Genomic DNA, 21,516 nt, shown 5'->3' with positions numbered 1-21,516 from the left:
TATGCAGGTCTAGGTCTGACCAGTACTCTTCCATCTCTCTCACCAGCCTTTCAATTTTCCCTGTCCGCCCCCCGTGGTAAGATTCTGGCCCCTGGTAAATGCAGCAGCAGCCTGTGCCACCAAATTATTATGGGGCTGTTTCCACCTCTCCCAGCCATAGGTAATTTCTGCTATAAATTTCTGATATCTCTCATAAGTATCTATAATGAGGTTTTGGTTACAAAAGCATGGGAAGATTTGAATCAGTATTAGTATATAGATGACTTGTTTGTTTATTTAAACCATTCATCTCCCATCCATGAGTGTTTCTACTCTGGGGATATCTTACATTATTAAATCAACAAAGTCAGAAATTTAAAGACACAGGGTTGTATCCAATGAAGTCATTCTATTATGCAAGTTGTTTTAGTTTTAAGTTGCTTTAACAATGGGTTGCCTCCAACCCGAAACAATTAAAATGGTAAATATAAACATAGAACACATTTCAGCATATATTAAACACAAATCATTTTTTAAAAAAACTTAAAAGACATCAGAGCAGGTGTCAGAAAAGCCTATCTGGAGAGAGTTTTGGAAGCATAGTAGGTTCTGTTGTTGTTTAGTCGTTTAGTCGTGTCCGACTCTTCGTGACCCCATGGACCAGAGCACGCCAGGCACTTCTGTCTTCCACTGCCTCCCGCAGTTTGGTCAAATTCATGCTGGTAGCTTCGAGAACACTGTCCAACCATCTCGTCCTCTGTCATCCCCTTCTCCTTGTGCCCTCCATCTTTCCCAACATCAGGGTCTTTTCCAGGGAGTCTTCTCTTCTCATGAGGTGGCCAAAGTATTGGAGCCTCAGCTTCAGGATCTGTCCTTCCAGTGAGCACTCAGGGCTGATTTCCTTAAGAATGGATAGGTTTGTTCTTCTTGCAGTCCATGGGACTCTCAAGAGTCTCCTCCAGCACCATAATTCAAAAGCATCAATTCTTCGGCGATCAGCCTTCTTTATGGTCCAGCTCTCACTTCCATACATCACCACTGGGAAAACCACAGCTTTTACTATATGGACCTTTGTTGGCAAGGTGATCTCTCTACTTTTTAAGATGCTGTCTAGGTTTGTCATTGCTTTTCTCCCAAGAAGCAGGCGGCTTTTAATTTCGTGGCTGCTGTCACCATCTGCAGTGATCATGGAGACCAAGAAAGTAAAATCTCTCACTGCCTCCATTTCTTCCCCTTCTATTTTGTCTTCGTTTTTTTGATGTTGAGCTTCAGACCATATTTTGCGCTCTCCTCTTTCACCCTCAATAAAAGGTTCTTTAATTCCTCCTCACTTTCTGCCATCAAGGTTCTATGTGTGACCAAAACCTGCTACCTAGAGACAAATTTCACTATACCATAAGCCTTAGCTGCTACAGTAGCGTTTCATCTGTGCTATAAATGTATTTATAAATGTATGTCACCTGAATCTTTTTTATTCTAATATTTTTCATTGACTATGTCATTATACTTAGCCAAAAGAGACAATATAGTGGCCACAATACCAATAAAGACATATATTATGTTTACAGATATGAACGGGAATTAAAAGGATATACAGTCATACCTCTTGTTACGTTTGCTTCAGGTTAAATCTTTTCAGGTTGCATCCCACGGCGAACTGGAAGTACCGGAAGGGGTTACTTCCGGGTTTCGCCGCTCGCGCATGTGCAGACGCTCAAAATGACGTCACGCGCATGCGCAGAAGCGGCGAATCGTGACCCGCAGGTTGCATTCTGCTCATGTTGCGAATGGGGCTCCAGAACGGATCCCGTTTGCCACCAGAGGTACAACTTAGTCATATTCAGAGCAGACCCACTGAGAAGAAAAAACAGCCACACCAATGATTTAAGGAACTTAAATCTATGGATTTCAATGAGTTTATTATGAATAGAACTAACACTGGATACCATCCAATATGTGCAACCACAATTTTCTTTCATATTTTTACTACAGCAATTCGTAATGAAGAAACAAGCCATTTTCAAAGTCACTAGCAGCTTGCCTCTTTGGCAGCGAGTGCTACTGCAATGAACTAAAAAGTAAAGTGTTTGCAACACACACAGTTCCTTTTTCTGAACTCATTAGTTATATTAATTAGCACTACAAATCTGAATAACATAATTTTTTACTGAACCAGGTCTATTATAGGGATACATTGATTACAAGCAATGGACATCATATGTCCATAAAAGTAGATTAGCAACAGTTAGGAAGCAAAGAAAGAACCACCTCTAAATAATCCAATGGTATGCTCCACTATCCTGCAAAATGACTTACAGTTTTGGCCAGTGAAACTGTTTTGACACCAGAAAATCTAGTCATTACCAGTACTACTCGTGCATATTTGTGTCCCTCCCACAAACACACACTCTCATATAAATGCTAGTTTAAAAGGGTTGTCTCCAACTAAGTATACCCAGAGTAGACCTACTAAAATGAATGAAGCTAAGCATGTCATGCCCATTGGATGACTAAGTAAGTTGTGCTCAGTTAATCTACTCTGAGTAGCACTAACATTGGCTACAACATTAAGTATTTAAATAAAGCAATTATCTAAAAATTAAACCAAGTATACTGGCTGGCATATAGCAGTTGTAGCATTTTTTCTTTTACACATTAATTTTCAATGCTTTGTGTACTTTAAATCTTCTAGAAGTCTTTTATGTTTGAGCCTGGTAAGGCTATGTTTCCAGTTTATTCTCATCAGCAGTAAATGTTTAACAGATCACTGTAAGTAAGGGAAGAAGGCTGGCAAGATGAAGTAGGGGGGCATATACCATGTAACTTCATCCACCTAACAGAAAGCGATGATGTCAAGTCATGACGTGGGCTGGACTACAGAAACATAGGAACCTCCTCCCTTTCATAATAAAGTCCTGCCTCACTCCACAATTTTGACAGAGCTATGGTTGGGCTGCATCCCGAGTGTGGCCAGATTTGCAACTTGGGCCAGATGCTTTTGCTGCTCATAGAAAAAGTCAGCCTCCTCTGCATGCCTTACAGTGCTTGAGAAAAAAGAATTACGTTTTTGAAATCTTATCTAAATACAGAAAACCACAGCTGATGTTTAGTAACTCCTGCTATCCCCAACCATATCCTTTTTTTCAGACAGAGTTAAAAGAGGGATTTCTGACCTGTGTAGTCTGGTCACCCTCAAGTCCTGAAGACTCATTGCTTTCTTCATTCACTGTATTGCCTAGAAGACACAATGCAAGAGATTTGTGTTATTGGTCCCTTTCATGACTGCAACATCACTTACAATGTAAAAGTTTGCAAATTGCTTCCCCACCAAAACCCAGCCCAAATCAAGACATCTAACACTGAAATTAACAGGCAGTAAAATGTTCAAGAAATAGCTGAAAAAATGAGACGTGTTCCATGTGCTTCAGCAAACTTCTTATTCCGCAAAATGTTTCTCATAAATAGTTTCCTCATCACAAACTACTTCCCTCTCTTCTTATTGGAAACATTTTCAAAATTGGTTATAAAATACAAACTTGTTTATAAAAACATAGGTATTGTTCAACAAAAGGGCACATCATGTCACACTGCATTTCAGTAGAGAGCTGTCGTGTTTGCAAATTTTAACATCAAAGATGTTTTGCATTATAATGAAGATACTTCTGATGCACTGAGAAATTCACTGAAAAGGAGAGATCAAGCATTTTGAAATTTTCTGGTCTACTATGTTGAACCACGTTTACGTAATTATTAGTAGAGGTAGCATAGTTGTGGCCGACTGAGACCTCTGAATGGGTTCCTATTTCCTTCCTACTGTGAAATCTCATTTGTACTGTTTCGTTTGTGATCTTGCTATGCTGCCAAACTAGATATCCTTCACAACAACTTCTAAAATTAGGACTCACACAAAGCTAGAAGAAAGAGACACCACAACGATAACCAGCAACTGTTTTTGAATGCAGTTATCATTACTTTCAACCTTCTCATGCTGCCTGAAAAAAACGTAGGGTTGAATGCTTGTTAATACAGAAGTCACACCTCTTGGGACACTGAAAACACAAAGCCCAAGCTCATCGTGATGATGGCCTTACCTGTTGTACATATACTTGAGGACACACAATGTGGTTAAGATGACACCATCCTTGTAGCTTCAAGTGGAACAGAGGGCTAGCACACAGTCTATCTTTGATTCTGACAAAAGCTGCTTTTGGTGTGATAAAAGCAAGCCAGATGAACATCTGCAGGAGACTGTACTAAACAGGGTGTTCTGAAAAACTGTGTCACCATGAGCCTCCTGAAGGGCAACAGAAACATTTGTTTTCCTGACAAGAGCAGCGAATGCAGGCTATTCTATTGGCCACTTCTTTGGAAGCAAGGCTAGCCAATTAAAGGAAAGGAGTAGGTGCAAAGACATAAAAGCCCACCAGAGGCGGCCACAGGGAAACCAAAAGCTCAAAAATGTTGCAACTATTTGTCTAATGACCGCCCCCCTGACCCAAAGTGACATCTCATGATTAGAGATAACCACCCACCCAGAGTCTTCTCCAGACTTGGAGCTGTATTGTTATGTGTACATGGCAGATTTAGCAAAATATTAAAATTCAAGTTATGCATGAAGCTTAACAGAGTCAGAATGCTTAGTACCAGCAGGTTCAGGCCTATTTTTTCTCCTTCCTCGCCTGCCCCTAAGTTACCATGTTGTTCTGCAACATATGCTTGGGAGAGCACTCCAGGCTTTATGTGGAAAACAGGCAAGTCTCATAAAATAACACAAAAGTACTACATTATCAAGCTGTTTCAAAATCTAGCCATTTGCTCTGTGCAATCCACACACAAGGTTATTTTGACATCAAAACTCCCAAGGAACTCTACATCTAGAGATCTACCCAACAGTCTCTCCCCAAACTGAAGACAAAAGTCTGGAGCCCAGCGGAATCAAACTAGGGCATGTTTCTCATTAGAATTCCATGTTTCAGTAGGTGAGAAGAGCACAGACACATTGGTCCAAAGCGTTCCATTAAAAAGTACAAATGACATTTTTGCTAATGGACCCATATCCTCAAATGCATCAAAGCAAAACAAAAATAAAATAACATTGATCTTCCAGTTCCATTCCAAAAGCCCTGAAAGTCCTATCTACTGATATAGTGCTATGAGTTATATAGTGCTATGAGTTAAGAACAGAGGGAAGTGAAGGTAAAAGCATTTTAAATATTTCAGATTGTGGTGGCAACCAATCTAAGTATATTTTTAAAGCTGAGTTTGCACCTGGCACCACTGACAAAAAAAATTGAACATGTGGAACAGGCAGCATGATGGCAGCCCAAGGCAGTCCAACAGTTGTGCATATACAAAGAATGCGAAGTTACCGTACTTTTCTCTCTATAACACGCAGATTTTTTCTCCTAAAAAGTAAGGGGAAATGTCTGTGCGTGTTATTGAGCGAATGTGGGGTCCCTGGAGCCAACCCTCCCAAGCGCAGAGGAAAAATCAGACAAAAATCCAATCGCGCGCGTCAGGGAGAAGGGAGGAGGGAGCTCCGTGAGAGAGGAAGCTGTTGCTTTCCTGCATTCTGCCTCAGGGTCTTACTGCCCACTCGCTTCTGTTTCGGTTGCTGTTTGCTCAAACGGAACAAAGAGCAGGCAAATCCCCTCCCCTCCAGGCAACCCCTTCCCTCCAGGCTAGCAGAGGGGAAAGGAAAGGATCTCCGTCCTCCGGTAGTGCTGCGTCCAGGGAAGCATTTTAGGGAAAACATGGAGGTGGGAGAGAGGGGGGGCTGGCTTGGGTGTGGGGGGGGACTTTTGCCTTCCTTTCCTCCCTCCCGTTATACCCCTCTCCTGCATTCTTAGCCAGCTGCTTCTCTGCACACTGGTGCAAAAACGTGGTTACAAAGCATGGATCCACATGGATCCTCAGGATCTTTGCATTGGGTCACCCCAAATTCACCATCAGATCACATAGCATGTCCATGTCTGCAGCCTGCACCAAACAAATCACACACCCACTGTTGCCTGGGGCTGCAGTGGTGCAAAAATGTGGTTACAAAGCATGAATCCACATGGATCCTCAGGATCTTTGCATTGGGTCACCCCAAATTCACCATCAGATCACATAGCATGTCCATGGCTGCAGCCTGCACCAAACAAATCACACACCCACTGTTGCCTGGGGCTGCAGTGGAGCAAAAATGTGGTTACAAAGCATGGATCCACATGGATCCTCAGGATTTTTGCATTGGGCTACCCCAAGCTCACCATCAGATCACATGTCTGTGGCCACAGCATGAGGCACAAAAATGATACATCCACTGTTTCATTCAGAATTTTTTTCCCTTGTTTTACTCCTCTAAAAACGATGTGCGTGTTATGGTCAGGTGCGTGTTATAGAGCGAAAAATACGGTAAGGCCCTGGGCAAGAAGAGGAGACACTCAAGTCAAAAACATTTGTGTTCCAAATCTGAGAGTCAAAAGATACTGCTCCTCATGCAAAAGTGTTCATTTGCAAAGAACAATTTTGGAGGGCAGCTTGTCATGTAAAACAAAAGTTTTTATTTTTAGCCTGATGAAAGCTAAGCTTAGAAAGATGCTAGACTCCTCCTGCACACACATAAAAGAGAGAGAGAACCTGAACTGTCAATTTACACATGCTTTCTGATATTTGCAAAGTTATTATTCTACAGTACTGGGCAACCTTAATTTCATTACTGAATCCTGCAAAACGTAAGAGCCCCAAGTCCAAACAAATTGCAGATACAAAGACCCAGGGGCTTGAGGAAAAACTGTCAAGTGCAGGCTCCTTTCATGCCCTTCAAACCCATGTGCTGAGTGGCGACAGCCCAGTTACATAGTTGTTTCCTGCGGGGGAAGCACCTGCAGGGCTGTGCTTTCTTCTGGTATGAAAGCACCCGTTTTGCATCAGTTATAAGACTCACTCCGGGCCGTTAGAGAGCAGGGGAGCTTGTGTAAGCTTCCATCCCTAATGGGAAGTGGGGAGGAACTGGGGTGCAAGTGTGCTTGTGTGTGTGTAAAGCGGGGCATCAAAAAGCGCTGCACCCAGCACTTCCCATTTCCTATCAGTCCCTTTCACCTCCTTCCTTCCTGTTATCTCTCTCCCCTCTTTCCTTCCTTGCCTGGCAACTTTCCATACTACAACCTTGCTCTCGTTAAGCAACTCCTGCTCTTGCAGGTGCTTGTGGACAGCTGCTGCTGATAGCTGAAAGGCAACAGCGTGGCCGGGAGACAGACTGAGGCCCACCTGAAAGCCATTCCCAGCCCACAGCTGGATAATTCATATGGGTTTCTGCAACTCCAGTTGTAAAGACTTCTGAGCACCTGGAAGAAGCAGGTTTTCTGAAGAAGTGGTTCCCAAACTTTTTCGAGCCACTGCCCCCTTAGTTCCATAATTTCATCTCCAGTGTCCCCTAGAATTGCAGTTTGCACAATCCACTAAAGAAGACAGTAACACAGTAAAATTCAAAACATAAATGATTGATTGCACATTTAGTTTAATTCAACAAAATTGATAAACTTGATCCAGTGATACCAGCTTTACAAAACTTGATAGTGATTTGCACCTGCCTACTTCTTAGCGCCTCCCCTAGGTAATCCCACTGCCCCCCATGGTGCCCATTTTGGGAACCCACTGTCTAGCAATACATAAACAAATTGAGAAAAGTGTGTCTTTCTCAGATCTTTTTATGCTATTGCATAGGCATCAATTATTTTGCCATAAGACTTCAAACCAATATATTCTGATCTACATATCTAGCCTTTCAAGTTCTGGTTGAGCTTAAAAATAAGTGTTAAAACCTCCATTCTGCCACAGAGAATACTTAGCAGCACCCTTTTTTTGAAAACAAAACAAACAAGGTTTTCATTCTGCCATCTGAATTTGGTTTAGCAACATTAAGGTTGGGCAACATTAAGGGACTACTTCACTTCTCAGAAGTTCCATATTATTATTATTTTAATTTTGCTTTCATGTACATGTTGAATTATGCTGCAGCTGCCTCGCTACTGACCACTTCTGTCCTGAAAAACTGTAGCAGAGGACTGTGAAGGTCTTGATTAAAAAGCAAAATGTTAATGTGAGACAGGACAAACCGGGTGCAGCTGCTCCATTTCACTGAACAAGCACCTCTTCTCCATTCAGCTGTGAAGAATGGCACCGACTGTAAATTGTTCTCTACTGATAGGTTCCACAGGAAACGCAAAACTACACTACTTTCAACTTTTCAAAGCCATTGATATTTTAAAAGAGGGTCCTCAATATACAGGGGATCGGGGTGTGTGTGTGTGTGCTATGCTTTGTTGGTCTTCAGCCTTCAGTTTTGATCTTAAAATTTCCCCCTCTGCATGCAAAGCCACATCCACACAGAGAGCAACAGTTTGTGATAATTTGCCAGATGTGTTAGACAGGCAGAATCATTCTAATTTCAAGCAGAAAATACCCTTCACCGGTTTAAGTCAAGAGACAGACTAGATGCACACCACAAGATTTGTCTTTCCGAAACGCAACAGACGAAACCCCCAACTTTAAATAATTTAACCATATGTAATCCTGCTGCTATAGTGCAACTCAATCGTAAGTCATCACTGGATTATCCTTAAAAGAAAAGATACCCACACCCACTGTAATCATCTGATAAGATTAGATCCACCTATTCTGGACATTTGTGCAGGTGGAACTGTGGCATTTGTGATCATGTACACATTTGTGATCACATAAACAGAATCATTTCAAGGGCAGGAAGGGATAATAAGTAAAAAGGGGCCCTATTTTGCTTGGGCTGGCAAAAGGGAGGGGCTGTAGCTCGGTGGTGGAGTATCTGCTTTGCATGCATAAGATCCCATGTTCAATTCCCTGCATCTTCAGGTAGAGCTGGGCGATATCCTTTTCTACTGCTGCCAGTCAGCTAGACTGGCCTGCATATAAAGCAGCTTCCTATATTCTTATACTGGTCCATCGTTGAACTGTGGACATACATTCTATGCTGGTAAATTTATCTGGTTTCTGACATTTCACTGACAATCTTCACTGAACACACTGCATATTTATGCTTGCTGATATCACAAGACTCCAGCGATACTTGTAGTTTTTGTTCAGGGCACATTTGGGAAAGGCAGAGGAAGCCCAGGTCAGGACAACACAAGCTTTGCTGTGGATCTGTGAAAGCTGTGAGGCTATCCAGAATATGTTTACATTACTAGTGAGGGTGGAGCGGAAAAAACAGAAGGAAATCTACTGCAGGGTTCAAGATTATTGTTACATAGTTGAGAGCAAGATAGTTCCTCACTATATCATTGTTTTTTATTGTTGATGTTTAAGTGTGTTTTTAATATTTTGTTCCGAGCCGCCCAGAGTGGCTGGGGCAATCCAGTCAGATGGGTAGCTTATAAATTATAAAATTATTAATATTCTCATCAATAACCATTATACTGGGGGGGAAAGTTTCCTTCCCTGCTGCCCTAAAACTCCCCCACCCCCCAATAACAAATGAGATCAGCATTCTGTCTCCCTCTTCACTTATGAAATACTTATTCAGTGATCCATTTGAGTGTTCTTAATCTGCAGCAGTGGATTGTTCAAGGTCACCTACCTTTTGCTTTACGGAGGAGAGAAAATCCTGCCCCTATACCAGATCACAATCTCAATTTTGTGCATTCCAGAAATACTTAGCAGAGAGAGAGGATGTCATGCACAGCATTACCAAGACCCATTGGGGTGGAGTGGTAGAAGGAGACAAACATTAACAAACCAATGTTAAAGTATTGCTTTTTTTCCTACTATGGGCCTTTTTTGGGTGGTGGGGGGGTTCCCACATTGCTTATCTACTTCAGCCTCCCTTTATCATAACTTATTTAGCTCTTAATCATGCTCAGCAACAATGCCAGTCCCCTTGCCAGACACATTGGCTGTGATTCAAAGAGCTACATTAGGTGCGCCCAAGGGCTCAGACGAGACCGGTATAATTTTGCAGGACTTTTTTTCTCGTTGAAGAGCTGACCGCCATGCTATATCAGAAATGGCTTTTTAGAATAGCACTTGAGTTTCAGAAGTGGTTTGCCCCATGGCGTGGGGTGAGGCACTGTCTCAGAAAATGCCCAAAGACCCCCTGGAGATACAGAACTGGGGATGCCCTGCTTTGGATCCCAGGCATTATGTATGGAAAGGAACAGATTACTAACCCATTCTTTCCAGGGTTCTGTAATTTCAAAGAGGTCAAAAATAAAGTAAAAACCCTAAGAATTTTAGGTTAACTTTGAGGTTTGCAAGTACTTAGTTTTGGGTTCTATCCTAGTTTTACCCCTGCACATTGATCCAGTAGAGGCTTACAGCACTGAAACTGGGAGAGAGGTGGGTTTTGGCAATTCACCTTCCAAATCTGCACTAGAGGGCTGGGGGGGCATTCTAAATAGCTTGGGAATTGATGCAGGAGGACAAATGGCTGAAAATCATCCCTGTTCCAGTTGCACCAACAGAAGCCTCTACTGAACCGGAGAGCTTCCATCAACAGAAGGACCTTTTGTATACAGCTGGGATAGCCAACGTGGGGCTCTCTCTACATGTTGTTGGACCCTTTACCATTAGAAATGTTGGCTGGGGCTGGTAGGTGTTGTAGTCCAACAACATCTGGAAGGCACAGCGTTGGCTAGAGACTAAGAATCATGCTTGATCTCATGGAACTATCTTGACAAATATCAGCAAAGAAAAATGAATTATCTGGCTGTCAGATGCGTCAGCAAGAAAACACACACACCAGAATTGGGAAGCAAATGTGGCTTGTTTGCTATGATCTTGAAAGCCAACCAGAATTTGGAATGGTGTGTTTTCCATTCAGGTGGCATTCAGGCTTCTACACTCAAAGGGAGTGGGATATGGAAAGAGATGGGATATGTTTTTATGTTGCATTTTTATGTTGTGAACTGCCCTGAGATCTGCAGATAAAGGGTGGTAGACAAATAAAATAAAATAAAATAAATATTCAGCTCACACCCGGCAGATCCAGCTATTTGCATAGAGACCAAAGTGGTTTACAAGTGCTGGGAACCCTAACTGACCACAGTTCAATAATGTTGCTTATTTGAGATATACACCAAAACATTGAGAAATTCTTAACAAAGCCCTTTAGACTTTCAGTTGACACAGTCAGCTGAGATGCAAGGTCATGTCACATAAGGTCTTAGCATGTAGGTCATATGCATGATGAAGCAAGAACAGAGCTTTGGACTTGCATGCCCTTTCTCTACACATACAGAGCTTACAATGGGAACAAAAATCCATGAAGCTCAGTGCTTACAAACCTGGACATCACACATGCAATCCACCCTACCACTGTTGTGTGAGTTGGCCTACCCGTGCAGGAATTTCCACTTGTGGCTCCCACTTCACATGCAAGTTTTTCTATTTGGTGAATGAAGACATTCAACCTTAGCATTTCTCCTGGGTGTAACTGCACTTCTTACGCACTAGAACCACATGTGAAACCAGCACTTAAAATAGTTAAGTATAAATATAAACCAACAAATGGCTGAAATCCATAAACAGCCCAAGGACTTGTGCTCACCCAATGGCTTTTTAATTTTTACTTCTCGAGTGGCAGATCCCCATCAACAGTCATAAACTGCTTTTGCAGCGCTGAGAACCCACTGTTCAAAAATAAATAAATTAAAAGTCCAAAGTGCCCTTGCATATGAGCATGGGTGGTATTCCTTTGGATCCTGGCCTAAATAAACACAAGATGTCAATGATACATGTACACGGCTCATGGAAACAGTACACAGCGGTTCTGACGTCTTCACAAGGCCATTGCTCCATTTTCTTTTTCACCAAGCCTTGAACTCTTTCCTGAGTACTTAACAGAACTAAAAAAACAACAACTTACTGAAAGCCATTTTGGGTGGAGAAACGAGGTTTGTATGTGTGGTTATTTCAACTGATATTACCAGTCTCTTCATTTCAAGGACTGATACGAAGCTTTAAACAAAGCAAAAGCAAACCAACTTCAGAGGAACTAGTAAATGGCAGACATGCCAACATCTAATACAGAAGTCACCAACCTTTTTGGACCAGTGGGCATATTTCAAATCTTAAGAGTGCTGTGGGTTCTAGTCACAAAATGGCCACTATGGCATATCACAAAGTTAGACAGCCCAGTCATGGTGAAGCTTTTCACATAATTGTATTTCCATGCTAGAAAAGGATGGACCTGTTGAATGCCTGCCTACCATACAGCTGTTGAAGACACACGAAATGCCAACCCTAAACCAAAGCCTAAGCTGCTCCATTAAACACAAACAGCACTTTCTTTCTGGGATGGCTAGAGCCTTTTTAAAACAAGCTCAGAGTTGGGGGCTCCTGCCCTGGGGAACCAATGAAGTTTTTCATAAGCATCATGGAGCCTGCTGGGTTGCCTCCAATATACAGTGGTACCTCGGGTTAAGAACTTAATTCATTCTGGAGGTCCATTCTTAACCTGAAACTGTTCTTAACCTGAGACACCACTTTAGCTAATGGGGCCTGCCGCTGCGTGGTTTCTGTTCTCATCTTGAAGCAAAGTTCTTAAGCCGAGGTACTATTTCTGGGTTAGCGGAGTCTGTAACCTGAAGCATCTGTAACCCGAGGTACCACTGTAATATATATTGTCTCATGCATTGCTTCAGTATAAGATGCAAAAATACCTCCTGCATTTTGTTGAACAATACTGTGCTGTTTCCCCATCGTCAGAAATTTACAGTTACTGTACAAAACAAATTGCACCTCTACTGTCCTTTTCTAATTATGCAGCGCTTCTGTTTTAACTTAACCTTTCACACAATGTTTCCCATTCTTTTGTATTTCATGGCAGCCCAATTGAATGAACAAGCATTTGTGTCTAATATTATTTTGCCCTATAGAACAGATCCAACTGCCCTGTTTCCAAGCGAATTATTTACATAACCAACACATGTACAAGATTAAATATAGACGACTTCTGTTGAAAAGCATTTGGAAACACCAATTATTCCAACATGCAATAGTCAGGACTCTGCTGATATTCCTTCTGCACTGCCTCCCATTTTGCTTTTGAGCTCAGTTCAAAATGTTGGTTATTACTTCTAAAGCCATAAATGCCTTAGGACTAAGTCGCTTGATGTATCTTCTACAATCCTGCCTGCCCACTGATCTATGACGGTATCGTCTGAACTGTTGTTCCTTGTCTCATCACCACCAGAAGTGGTGAAAGGGTCTTCTCAGTTGTGGCTTCGAGGCTTTGAAAGCCCGGCACTGAGAGATCAAATCGGCCTTTAAATACCAGATCAAAAGATTTCTGTTTTGGTAGAACCGGCTGCCTCTTAAATTCTGCTGCTACTTATTTGTTCTGATACTGGAATATCTGTGCTGTTCTTAAGTTTCTTGTAGAATGCCTTGCCATCTCTCTGTTGTAAGCTACCCTGCGGGTCTCATTCTTGAGCTCGAAAAGGAGGGTTTAAATATTTTAATAATAAATTAAAGAAGGCTTCAGGGATCAACTGTAGGGTGGCGTGTAAAACTGGTATTTTTGGAATATATATCTTAAAACTGGTATTTAAAGCATATCGCAATTCACTTCCAGGTTTTTGTTTTTCTGAAAAATATATAAGATAGATCAAATTACACCAAGCTACTGAGGTGAAGTCCCTTGGGTTTTAAAATTTTAATTCTATCAATATTTAATTGTTTTTTAATTATTGTTTCTTCTGTGTTTTTAGCGATTCTTGTTTTTCTCTATAAGCCGCCGAGTCCCATCAGGGAAAAAGGTGGGGTATAAATAAATATATAACAATAATAATAATTTAAAAGAAATGAGCAACAAATCTGTAGGCCTGCAAATCAAATGGTTGCTTTCTTTCCTCACCTGCCCTTTGAATCAGCTTAACTTGACAACTGTTCATCAAGACTTCTGTCCACAAGTAAAACAGGAATCTAGGAAAGGTTTATATGCTTGCTTCCTCGGGAACTAGATAACCACCAACCAATACCAAAGGCCAAATATTATAGAAGGGAGGGTCTCTCCCCCCCCCCACAAAATCCACATCCAACACTCTTCTCCTGCTGAACCTGATGTCTTAAGAGAGTTGGCAGTAAAGTGCTGCAGTCAGATTAATGCTGTGATCACAAGCCAAATCCATAGAACATCATGTGATAAACCGAAAAACAATCTAGAATCCTAGATGAAAGTGCTCAGCCTTCAGTCAGATGCACTATATACTGATCTTTCCAACCTTATGATTGTATTCATGATTTGAGGGAACAGTAAATAAAATCCTCAATATGGGAAGTATTCCTGATACACTATTTATGTTTTGTTATCTATAAGAGTAATGAGGTAGGCCAGAAGTCATTTGCTAGCACATAGTCAATAAACAAAGGATTTTTCTTTTTTGAGTTTTCCCACAAAGTGGTTTTCAACATCAACTTCAGCATTCTTGGATCCTTCCCAATATATACTTGCCCTTCACAAATCCTGAAGCAGTCTACGGCCAGTAGTCTTTCACTCTGCTAAAAAACTGAACTGTACAGGTCAAACACCAACACTGTGCAAGCCTGAACAAGAACAAACTAGTGACTTGGGACTGCAGATGGTTAGAACCCAATTCTGTACCTGACAATGCAGTATTTGGCCAAGGTCATAACTCTTGAAGTTACTGTACACTAGCAAAGCAATGCTTACAATGCTAATCCAGGAAGTCTTCAACATTGCTAGTTGCTGCTAGACAGGGATCCAAAACCAGGTGTCTGTGTAGATTGCAGTGACCCCAATGTCTTGAACTTACAGACCTCAGTGCTGTTATTATTAACCTGTGTGAAACCAAAGCTCAGTTGCTATTTAGCAGTGGGGGGAAAGACTGAACTGTCAGAATAGCTTTAAGTTTTGGTGACTTTCAAACAGAAGGTGAGTGCGACCCTCTTAAAATAAAATTCAAGGAAATTTGCCAACGTATAGAGACCTATTAACAGAGGCAGGAAAAGGGTTAAAGTTGAAAGAATATGAGGAAGACCTTTTTACAAAGTTGGCTGCATCATAGACAACTAAATGAACAGTTTAAGGAAAACAATAAGAAAGGTTTCAGTTACACAGTTTCAAACTTTCAAAAGAAGTAATTGAGAATGATACAAAATTACTTTTAAAAATGTACAATCTGCGGCTATATGGGGAAACATTGGATGAAATGGTAAAGTCAGCACAAATAAAATGGGCACAGCATGTAGGTCACAATATACAACTTGAAGACTGGGAAAAGATGTGGAAGGTGAATTTACAGATTGTATTTTACTGATAAAGAATTATATGAAAATGATGTATAGATGGTATATTACACCAGAGAAAGTGGCTAAAATGTATAAAAAGGGATCAAAAACTTGTTGGAAATGTAAAGAAAAAGATGGTACATTTTATCATATGTGGTGGGAATGCAAAAAGGTTAGAAATTATTGGGAAATGATATATAATGAATTGGAAAAAAAGTTTTAAAAAAACTTTTGTTAAAAAACCAGAAGCATTCCTCCTAGGAATTTTAGATCAAAATATAAAAAAGGAAAATTGGAAATTATTCATGTACGCAACAACAGCGGCAAGAATTACATTAGCACAAGCTTGGAAGACAGAAGAAATACCAACGAAAGAACAATGGCAAGGGAAACTTATGGAATATGCAGAACTGGCAAAACTAACAGAAAACTACATGAAAAAGACAACAAAGACTTTAAAAGAGAATGGGAACCATTTACAATATATATGAAGAGACAATATAATGAACTGGAATCATTGGCAGGGTCTGAGTAAATAATCACAATTGTATATAATAAAAAAATAAGATTATATGTATTGGGGAAATTTTGGGGAAACAATATGCAGGGTGAACAATATGGAAATAAAACAAAATGGGAGTATGAGGGAAGTCCAGGGGAGGGGGGAGGAAAATATGGAAAACTGTTAGAGAAATATTGTTAAGAGGATGTATATACAGAAAAACCAATAAATATTTAAAATAAATAAAAAAAATATAATTCATCTCCTCCTGTTAGTGCTTGTTTCATGAGGGCATTTGGAGTGTCAGGCTGAATTTGAAAAATGGAAGGTTCTATTTCAATATTGGTGAATCCTACATGATTTTATTGCATTATCACAGTAGCACTTTCATAACAGAAAGTCGAGTAATCATTTTTCCAATTACAGTAGTAGGTGTGTCTTCATATTCTATGCCTCAAGACTCTGAAACAGAGAACAAAAAAACCCCTCATCTTATTTTGAAAAACATTAATTAATACAAAGCTGTCTATTTCTTTAACCATGCCATGTTTCTTTAACCATGCCATACACAAGCTGCATACTGGTGCACGCAGCTTAAGCTCTCCGCCTTTGATCATCCCTAACTTAAATAACAAAACAAACCACAGAGCAGTTGGCTGAGTGTTAGATCTAAATCAGCATCCATAGTTGGCTTCTCCCAAACAAACCATGATCGGTAAGCCAAGATCAGAATTAAGCCAGAACTGAGGCATTTGCAGCACAGTTTAAACGCCAATTCTCCATCTAAATAAACTACAGCACGATTATCAACAGAGTTCAAATAATCAACCTTTGCCAAATTTACCATTGACAGGGGCCCACAGATTTTGGGTGGCCTTGGTAGCCAACCCAAATGCATAGTCATCAGGACTATTATCTGATGTCATGCTGAACTCCAGAGGCTCTGAAGCTCCTGCCCAATTCCAATCTCAGAAGAACTCTTCAGAGGGCAAGACAGCCTGAGCCTCCTGAACTTGAAACTAAGAAGAGGCCACTTCTTTGTTTTTCTCTCCTGTCTCCATCAGTCCCTCTTTGTGGCTGTCGTGGCAGCTATCACTTCCTTCCTCTTCTCACCCACCAACCAGAAGCAAGCTTCCTCCTCGCCTCTGAAACTTCTGAATTCTAGGAAGCACTCAGTGCTTGGCCTGCCTCTGCTGTCCATCCTGGACTAAACATGTACAGTGCAAGGTTGCACTGCTGCCAGGCAGCAGCAGCTCTCCACCAAGAGCTCTCCTTAGCACAAATGTGCAGAGAAACAGGGAAAGGAGGCGTGCATACTTAGCAATGGTTGGTGCCGAGAAGGGAAGGACTGCTCAGTGTACATCCAGCTAAGAAAGTGGATGGCGACTTGTCACATTTTCCAGAGTGGGTAAGGTGTTGTTGCCAGGACTATGTGCAACAAGTAGATTAGTTGACTCCTGTCTTTTTGCATGCATGCATGCATGCATGCACGTGCATACACACACACACACGTTTGCTTATCCCAAGCCACAATGTGTCAAAACAGGAAGGGGCACTTTGCTCAAAGGGCCCCAACCTCAAAGTCTCAGATAATTTGGAGTCCTATTACTAAGTTTTGCATTAGCCCATCAAACACACTTTAAGCACCTGTAACTGTGTTTGTTGGACCAAAGAGTGGTGCAGGTTTACAAGCACAACTGGATTTATGTACCATCAGCAACTTAAAAACCTTTGTGTTCTTGACAACCAGAATAGGAACACTTTGCAAATGACTACAACAACATTATCAACCAAATGTGCCAGATGTTCTTTCATAAAGGCTACACCCACTGTATTTACAGAATTGTAAACTATATGATAAGCTGGACCCATGGACGAAACAGCCAGGGGACAGGCAATTGTGCTTCTGAATGGCGATGCCAACATTCAGATATGGTAATATACAAAGTCCAGAGAAAGCTGTACTTAGCATATTCTACTCTTAAGAAACACACCTGCTTATACTACAAAGCATTATGAAGGTCCATTGTTTGGTAACCTAATTCTGTTAATCTGCATAGGAGATGCTGATTGAGCTCATTCAACCAAAACTCAACTGTACTCTTAAGTTAGCCAACTCTCTCTGTTTCTTTTATAGTATTAATAAAGCATGAAGCTGATAGTTACTCATGTTGTTGCATTCTGTTATTTTCCTCTTGTAAAAATATGCAAATTCACTCCTTTGTGTTTTGGGGCTCTCGTGTGACCCTTCAGACTGTACTAATCAGCTCTAGGGGTTTTGGTCCCATTATTTCAAATTTGCTCTCTGGCTGAAAACATCATTCCATTTATGCTTTATATTAAACTTCAGACATACAGATTCTTTAAAAAAAAACAAAAAACCACAGTAGGAGAAAGAGCTAGCTTGGCAATTAATGCTGTATTCAATTTACTTGAGAAGTGCATGAAGCAAGATGCCACCTAATGATGCAAAAGCAATACTGCACTTTGTTTTTGTGTAAAACCAGAACCCAAGAGGATTAGTTTGACTCCACACTGAATGAAGGGGTAGCAATTATCTCCTTATGCGACTAGAAATCAGTGACACTGGAGAGGGTTGTTTTTCAGGTCTCCCTCATCTTCCTTGCCCAGTGAACTCAAACTACAGTAATCAGACGCATGGAGCTTTTAACCCTGTTATTCACAGAACAGGCAAGAGCAAGATAGCCAAAGAAACTCGCACTTCAAAATATAGCTGTTATTATAAAGAAGTGACAATCGGTAGACAAAAAGTCCCAATCGACTTTTGCATAGAGCAGTTGATTAAGGTGGGATGCTTATTAAAAATCTCTTCCCCCCCCCCCAGCAATTTTGCAACAAATGCATACTGAGCAGAAACCTGTTGAACAGCATTTGAAATGCTACAAGGAATGAATGCAAGGTTGCTAGAAAGACAAATCAATAAGAATTACCAATAAATAAAACAATATACACCAGAGGCAACCAACATGATGCCCTCCAATTGTTGTGGACTACAATTCCCATCAACCTCAGTCAACCTGGCCAATGCTCAGGGATGGTGGGAGTTGTAGTTTTCAACACCTAGCAGGCGATACCCCCTTGGCTACCGCTTGTTTACATAATTCCTACCTCTTAGAAAGCCACAACCATCTCTAAAAGCCATTCTAACCCCATATGTTCTATACTGCTTACCAAGACTTTGAGGACAACATACTTGATCCCAGTTTATTACATCTTTACACAGCGATCCTTTAAACCCAGCTAGCAGTGCTTATAGTGGACTCAGGCCATGGTCTTAAGGCATATGATACTGTAACCTTGCGAAATCTAATCCAAGTCTTGATGTGATCAGCAGCAGGGAACCCTCTGTGTTGTTGCCTTGAGTGCCATAAGGAAATAAAGGCAGAATATCAATCAATCAATAACCAGAATTCTTCTCAACTAGAGTTTGCTAACTAACCTCAAATCCTGGTAAGCAGGAAACACTGATGAACACCAGTGCAATCATTAAGCCTGGGTATTTTATTATTATTTTTAATAATTTTATTAAAATTATTTTTAAGATTTCCTAACGACTCTTCATCATAAAGTTCCAGGGCTGGTTACAACAACAAAACATACAACTATAAAAACAAATAAAACCATTACAATGATAACACACATGAAACCGTTCCAAATGGAAAAGGGCAGTCAGGGCAGAGCCATTGCAAGTATTTCATACACAAAACAGCAGCAGCAGCAATTACCTATGTGGGGCAGCTGTTATTATGTTGAGAGTACGAACAGGGAGACCCAGGTTCAAATTCCTTCTTAGTCCCAAAGCTCAATGGGTGACCTTGGTTCAGCCTCAGCCTTACCTTCCTCACCTGCACACAGGGTTGTTTTGCAAATAAAGTCTAAGTTGGGAGCAAATTTATGTATGCTGCTCTGAGTACTTTGCAGGAAGGACAGAATGATTATTATTATTACTAATTATTAATATTGTTGTTATTTATTCATTTTTGAATCACCACCTACATGAGCATCAAGGTGATTTAGAAACATATAATAAAAGCAGCTAAAAGTAATAATAATGAAGCTTGTTGATGCCAGGAGGGCACATCTCTCCTGAATATACATATGATCTTGATATGGTGCCAATTATATAGCATAGGAAAAGTTTTATGGAACTACGGAAAGCAATTTTAGAAGAAGGAACACAATGATAATACACTTGTATAGAATAGTGGTTATTCCTTCTTGCACTAGTCATCCAAGGAAACAGCATTTTTACACACAGTTGCTTCATATTAACATGACTCTAATGCCAGGAAACTTAATGGAGGCTCTCTACCACAGCCTTCAACTCTCACCTAAGAAAGGGCTGAAGAGGGTCCTTCTTCACTGCCATGCATTTTGGGTGAGATGGCCAGGAGAATGCACTTCCAACTTCCATAAAAGCATTTTTAAAATTCTTAGTTTAAAAAGCTGCCATGGCAAACCATGACAGGAATGCAGACATTCTGCTGGCCCCCTCACTCAAAATGCCTGGCTCTAAAAAAGGACCCTCTCAGCCCTTTCTCTAAGCAAAGTAAGACAGTGAGGAGGAAGTAAAGGGAGTGGCAGAAGATCTTTGCCTCACCGAATGTACAATAATGAGGTTGGGGGGAAGGTCCCCAGGACAGGGGCAGTGCCTCTGTACCCACCACCTGAGACAATGGTCTCAATCTGTTTCATTATTGGGCCAGCCCAAGCCACCAACATGGACAATTTCAGTTGTGACTCTCTCTCTTTTGGTATTTTGTGTTTTTAATTCTTACTTGTAAACCACCCAGAGGACTTTTGTCATTAGGTGGCACATAGATATTGGAAATAAATAAATAGTGTCACAAAGACGACCCCTGATTCTTCCAGTTTATATGAAATTAAATATTATGTTTGGGACACCTCAGGAAAACAAAAGGAGAGAAAGATGGGCTCAAGTCAATCTTGTTTGAAGCTTCATTGAATCAGAAAACCCAGTACGTTCAAAATACTATTACAAACGTTCAGCAAGCAAAGTTGAACGCAGGCAACCAATGAAGAACAGCAAGCGTTTCATGCACTTAATTTAACTATATGGGAAGCAATACTGTTTTCCTCCTTTCTCAGCAAGCTAATAGATCTGAAAAGTTTCTTCTCCAAGACCATAAACTATTCTGCACACCACCCAGCAGGGTACACATGAGCATATACCCTTGAGCACACATGCTCTGGTACTAAGCAACTCCTACTGAAAAACAACATGCAGCAAGAAATATTACTACTTAATTCCCCCAGGCAAATGATTGGAATAAATTCCACTCGCGCACTCTCAAGAACAAAAAATCCACAGAGAATTTGGGGCATGCATGACGCAGCGCACAAACCCTCATGGGAAAGAATTCTTAGAACTTCTTAAGTTACTAGCTGAAAAGTCTCACATCTAGGATATTTATGAAGAAGGTTGTCATTCCCCCAGAGAGATAATGTAATGCACAAACTAAGAGGCAGAAACAACAGAGGAGCTGTTATCCACCCAGGAATGGAAAGACTCACTATCCTGTATCGGTTCCCAATTGCTCCTGATTCTCCTGTGTCCATGACTCAGTTGTCATTCAGGGCTATTGATTAGTCATTTCTATGTCACAAAATCTTTATCGAACTCGGTGTACATTTCCCCATACACACTATATTTAGGCCTCAAAATAGGATCAAGTAAGCTGAGGAACGCCACAGAAAGACAATAGTCTCATCACAGTAATCCC

At 40.9% G+C, this 21,516-nt stretch overlaps 1 protein-coding gene across 4 annotated transcripts in view; it reads right to left on the bottom strand.

Annotated features, from left to right (window-relative positions):
• The window catches only part of UMAD1 (UBAP1-MVB12-associated (UMA) domain containing 1), a 40,877-nt gene that overhangs the window by 14,884 nt on the left and 4,477 nt on the right, over window positions 1–21,516 (bottom strand). For all 4 annotated transcript variants that reach the window (XM_053359817.1, XM_053359816.1, XM_053359818.1 and 1 more), the window contains exon 4: window positions 3,153–3,214. In XM_053359817.1, coding sequence (XP_053215792.1) covers window positions 3,153–3,214 — 62 coding nt within the window. The remainder of the gene's footprint in view (window positions 1–3,152; window positions 3,215–21,516) is intronic.

This window comes from Podarcis raffonei, chromosome 12 (assembly GCF_027172205.1).
Source record: "Podarcis raffonei isolate rPodRaf1 chromosome 12, rPodRaf1.pri, whole genome shotgun sequence".
NCBI classification, from domain to species: Eukaryota; Metazoa; Chordata; class Lepidosauria; order Squamata; family Lacertidae; genus Podarcis; species Podarcis raffonei.
Note: the sequence above shows the minus strand (reverse complement) of the source record. Positions and strands in the feature narration are given on the sequence as shown.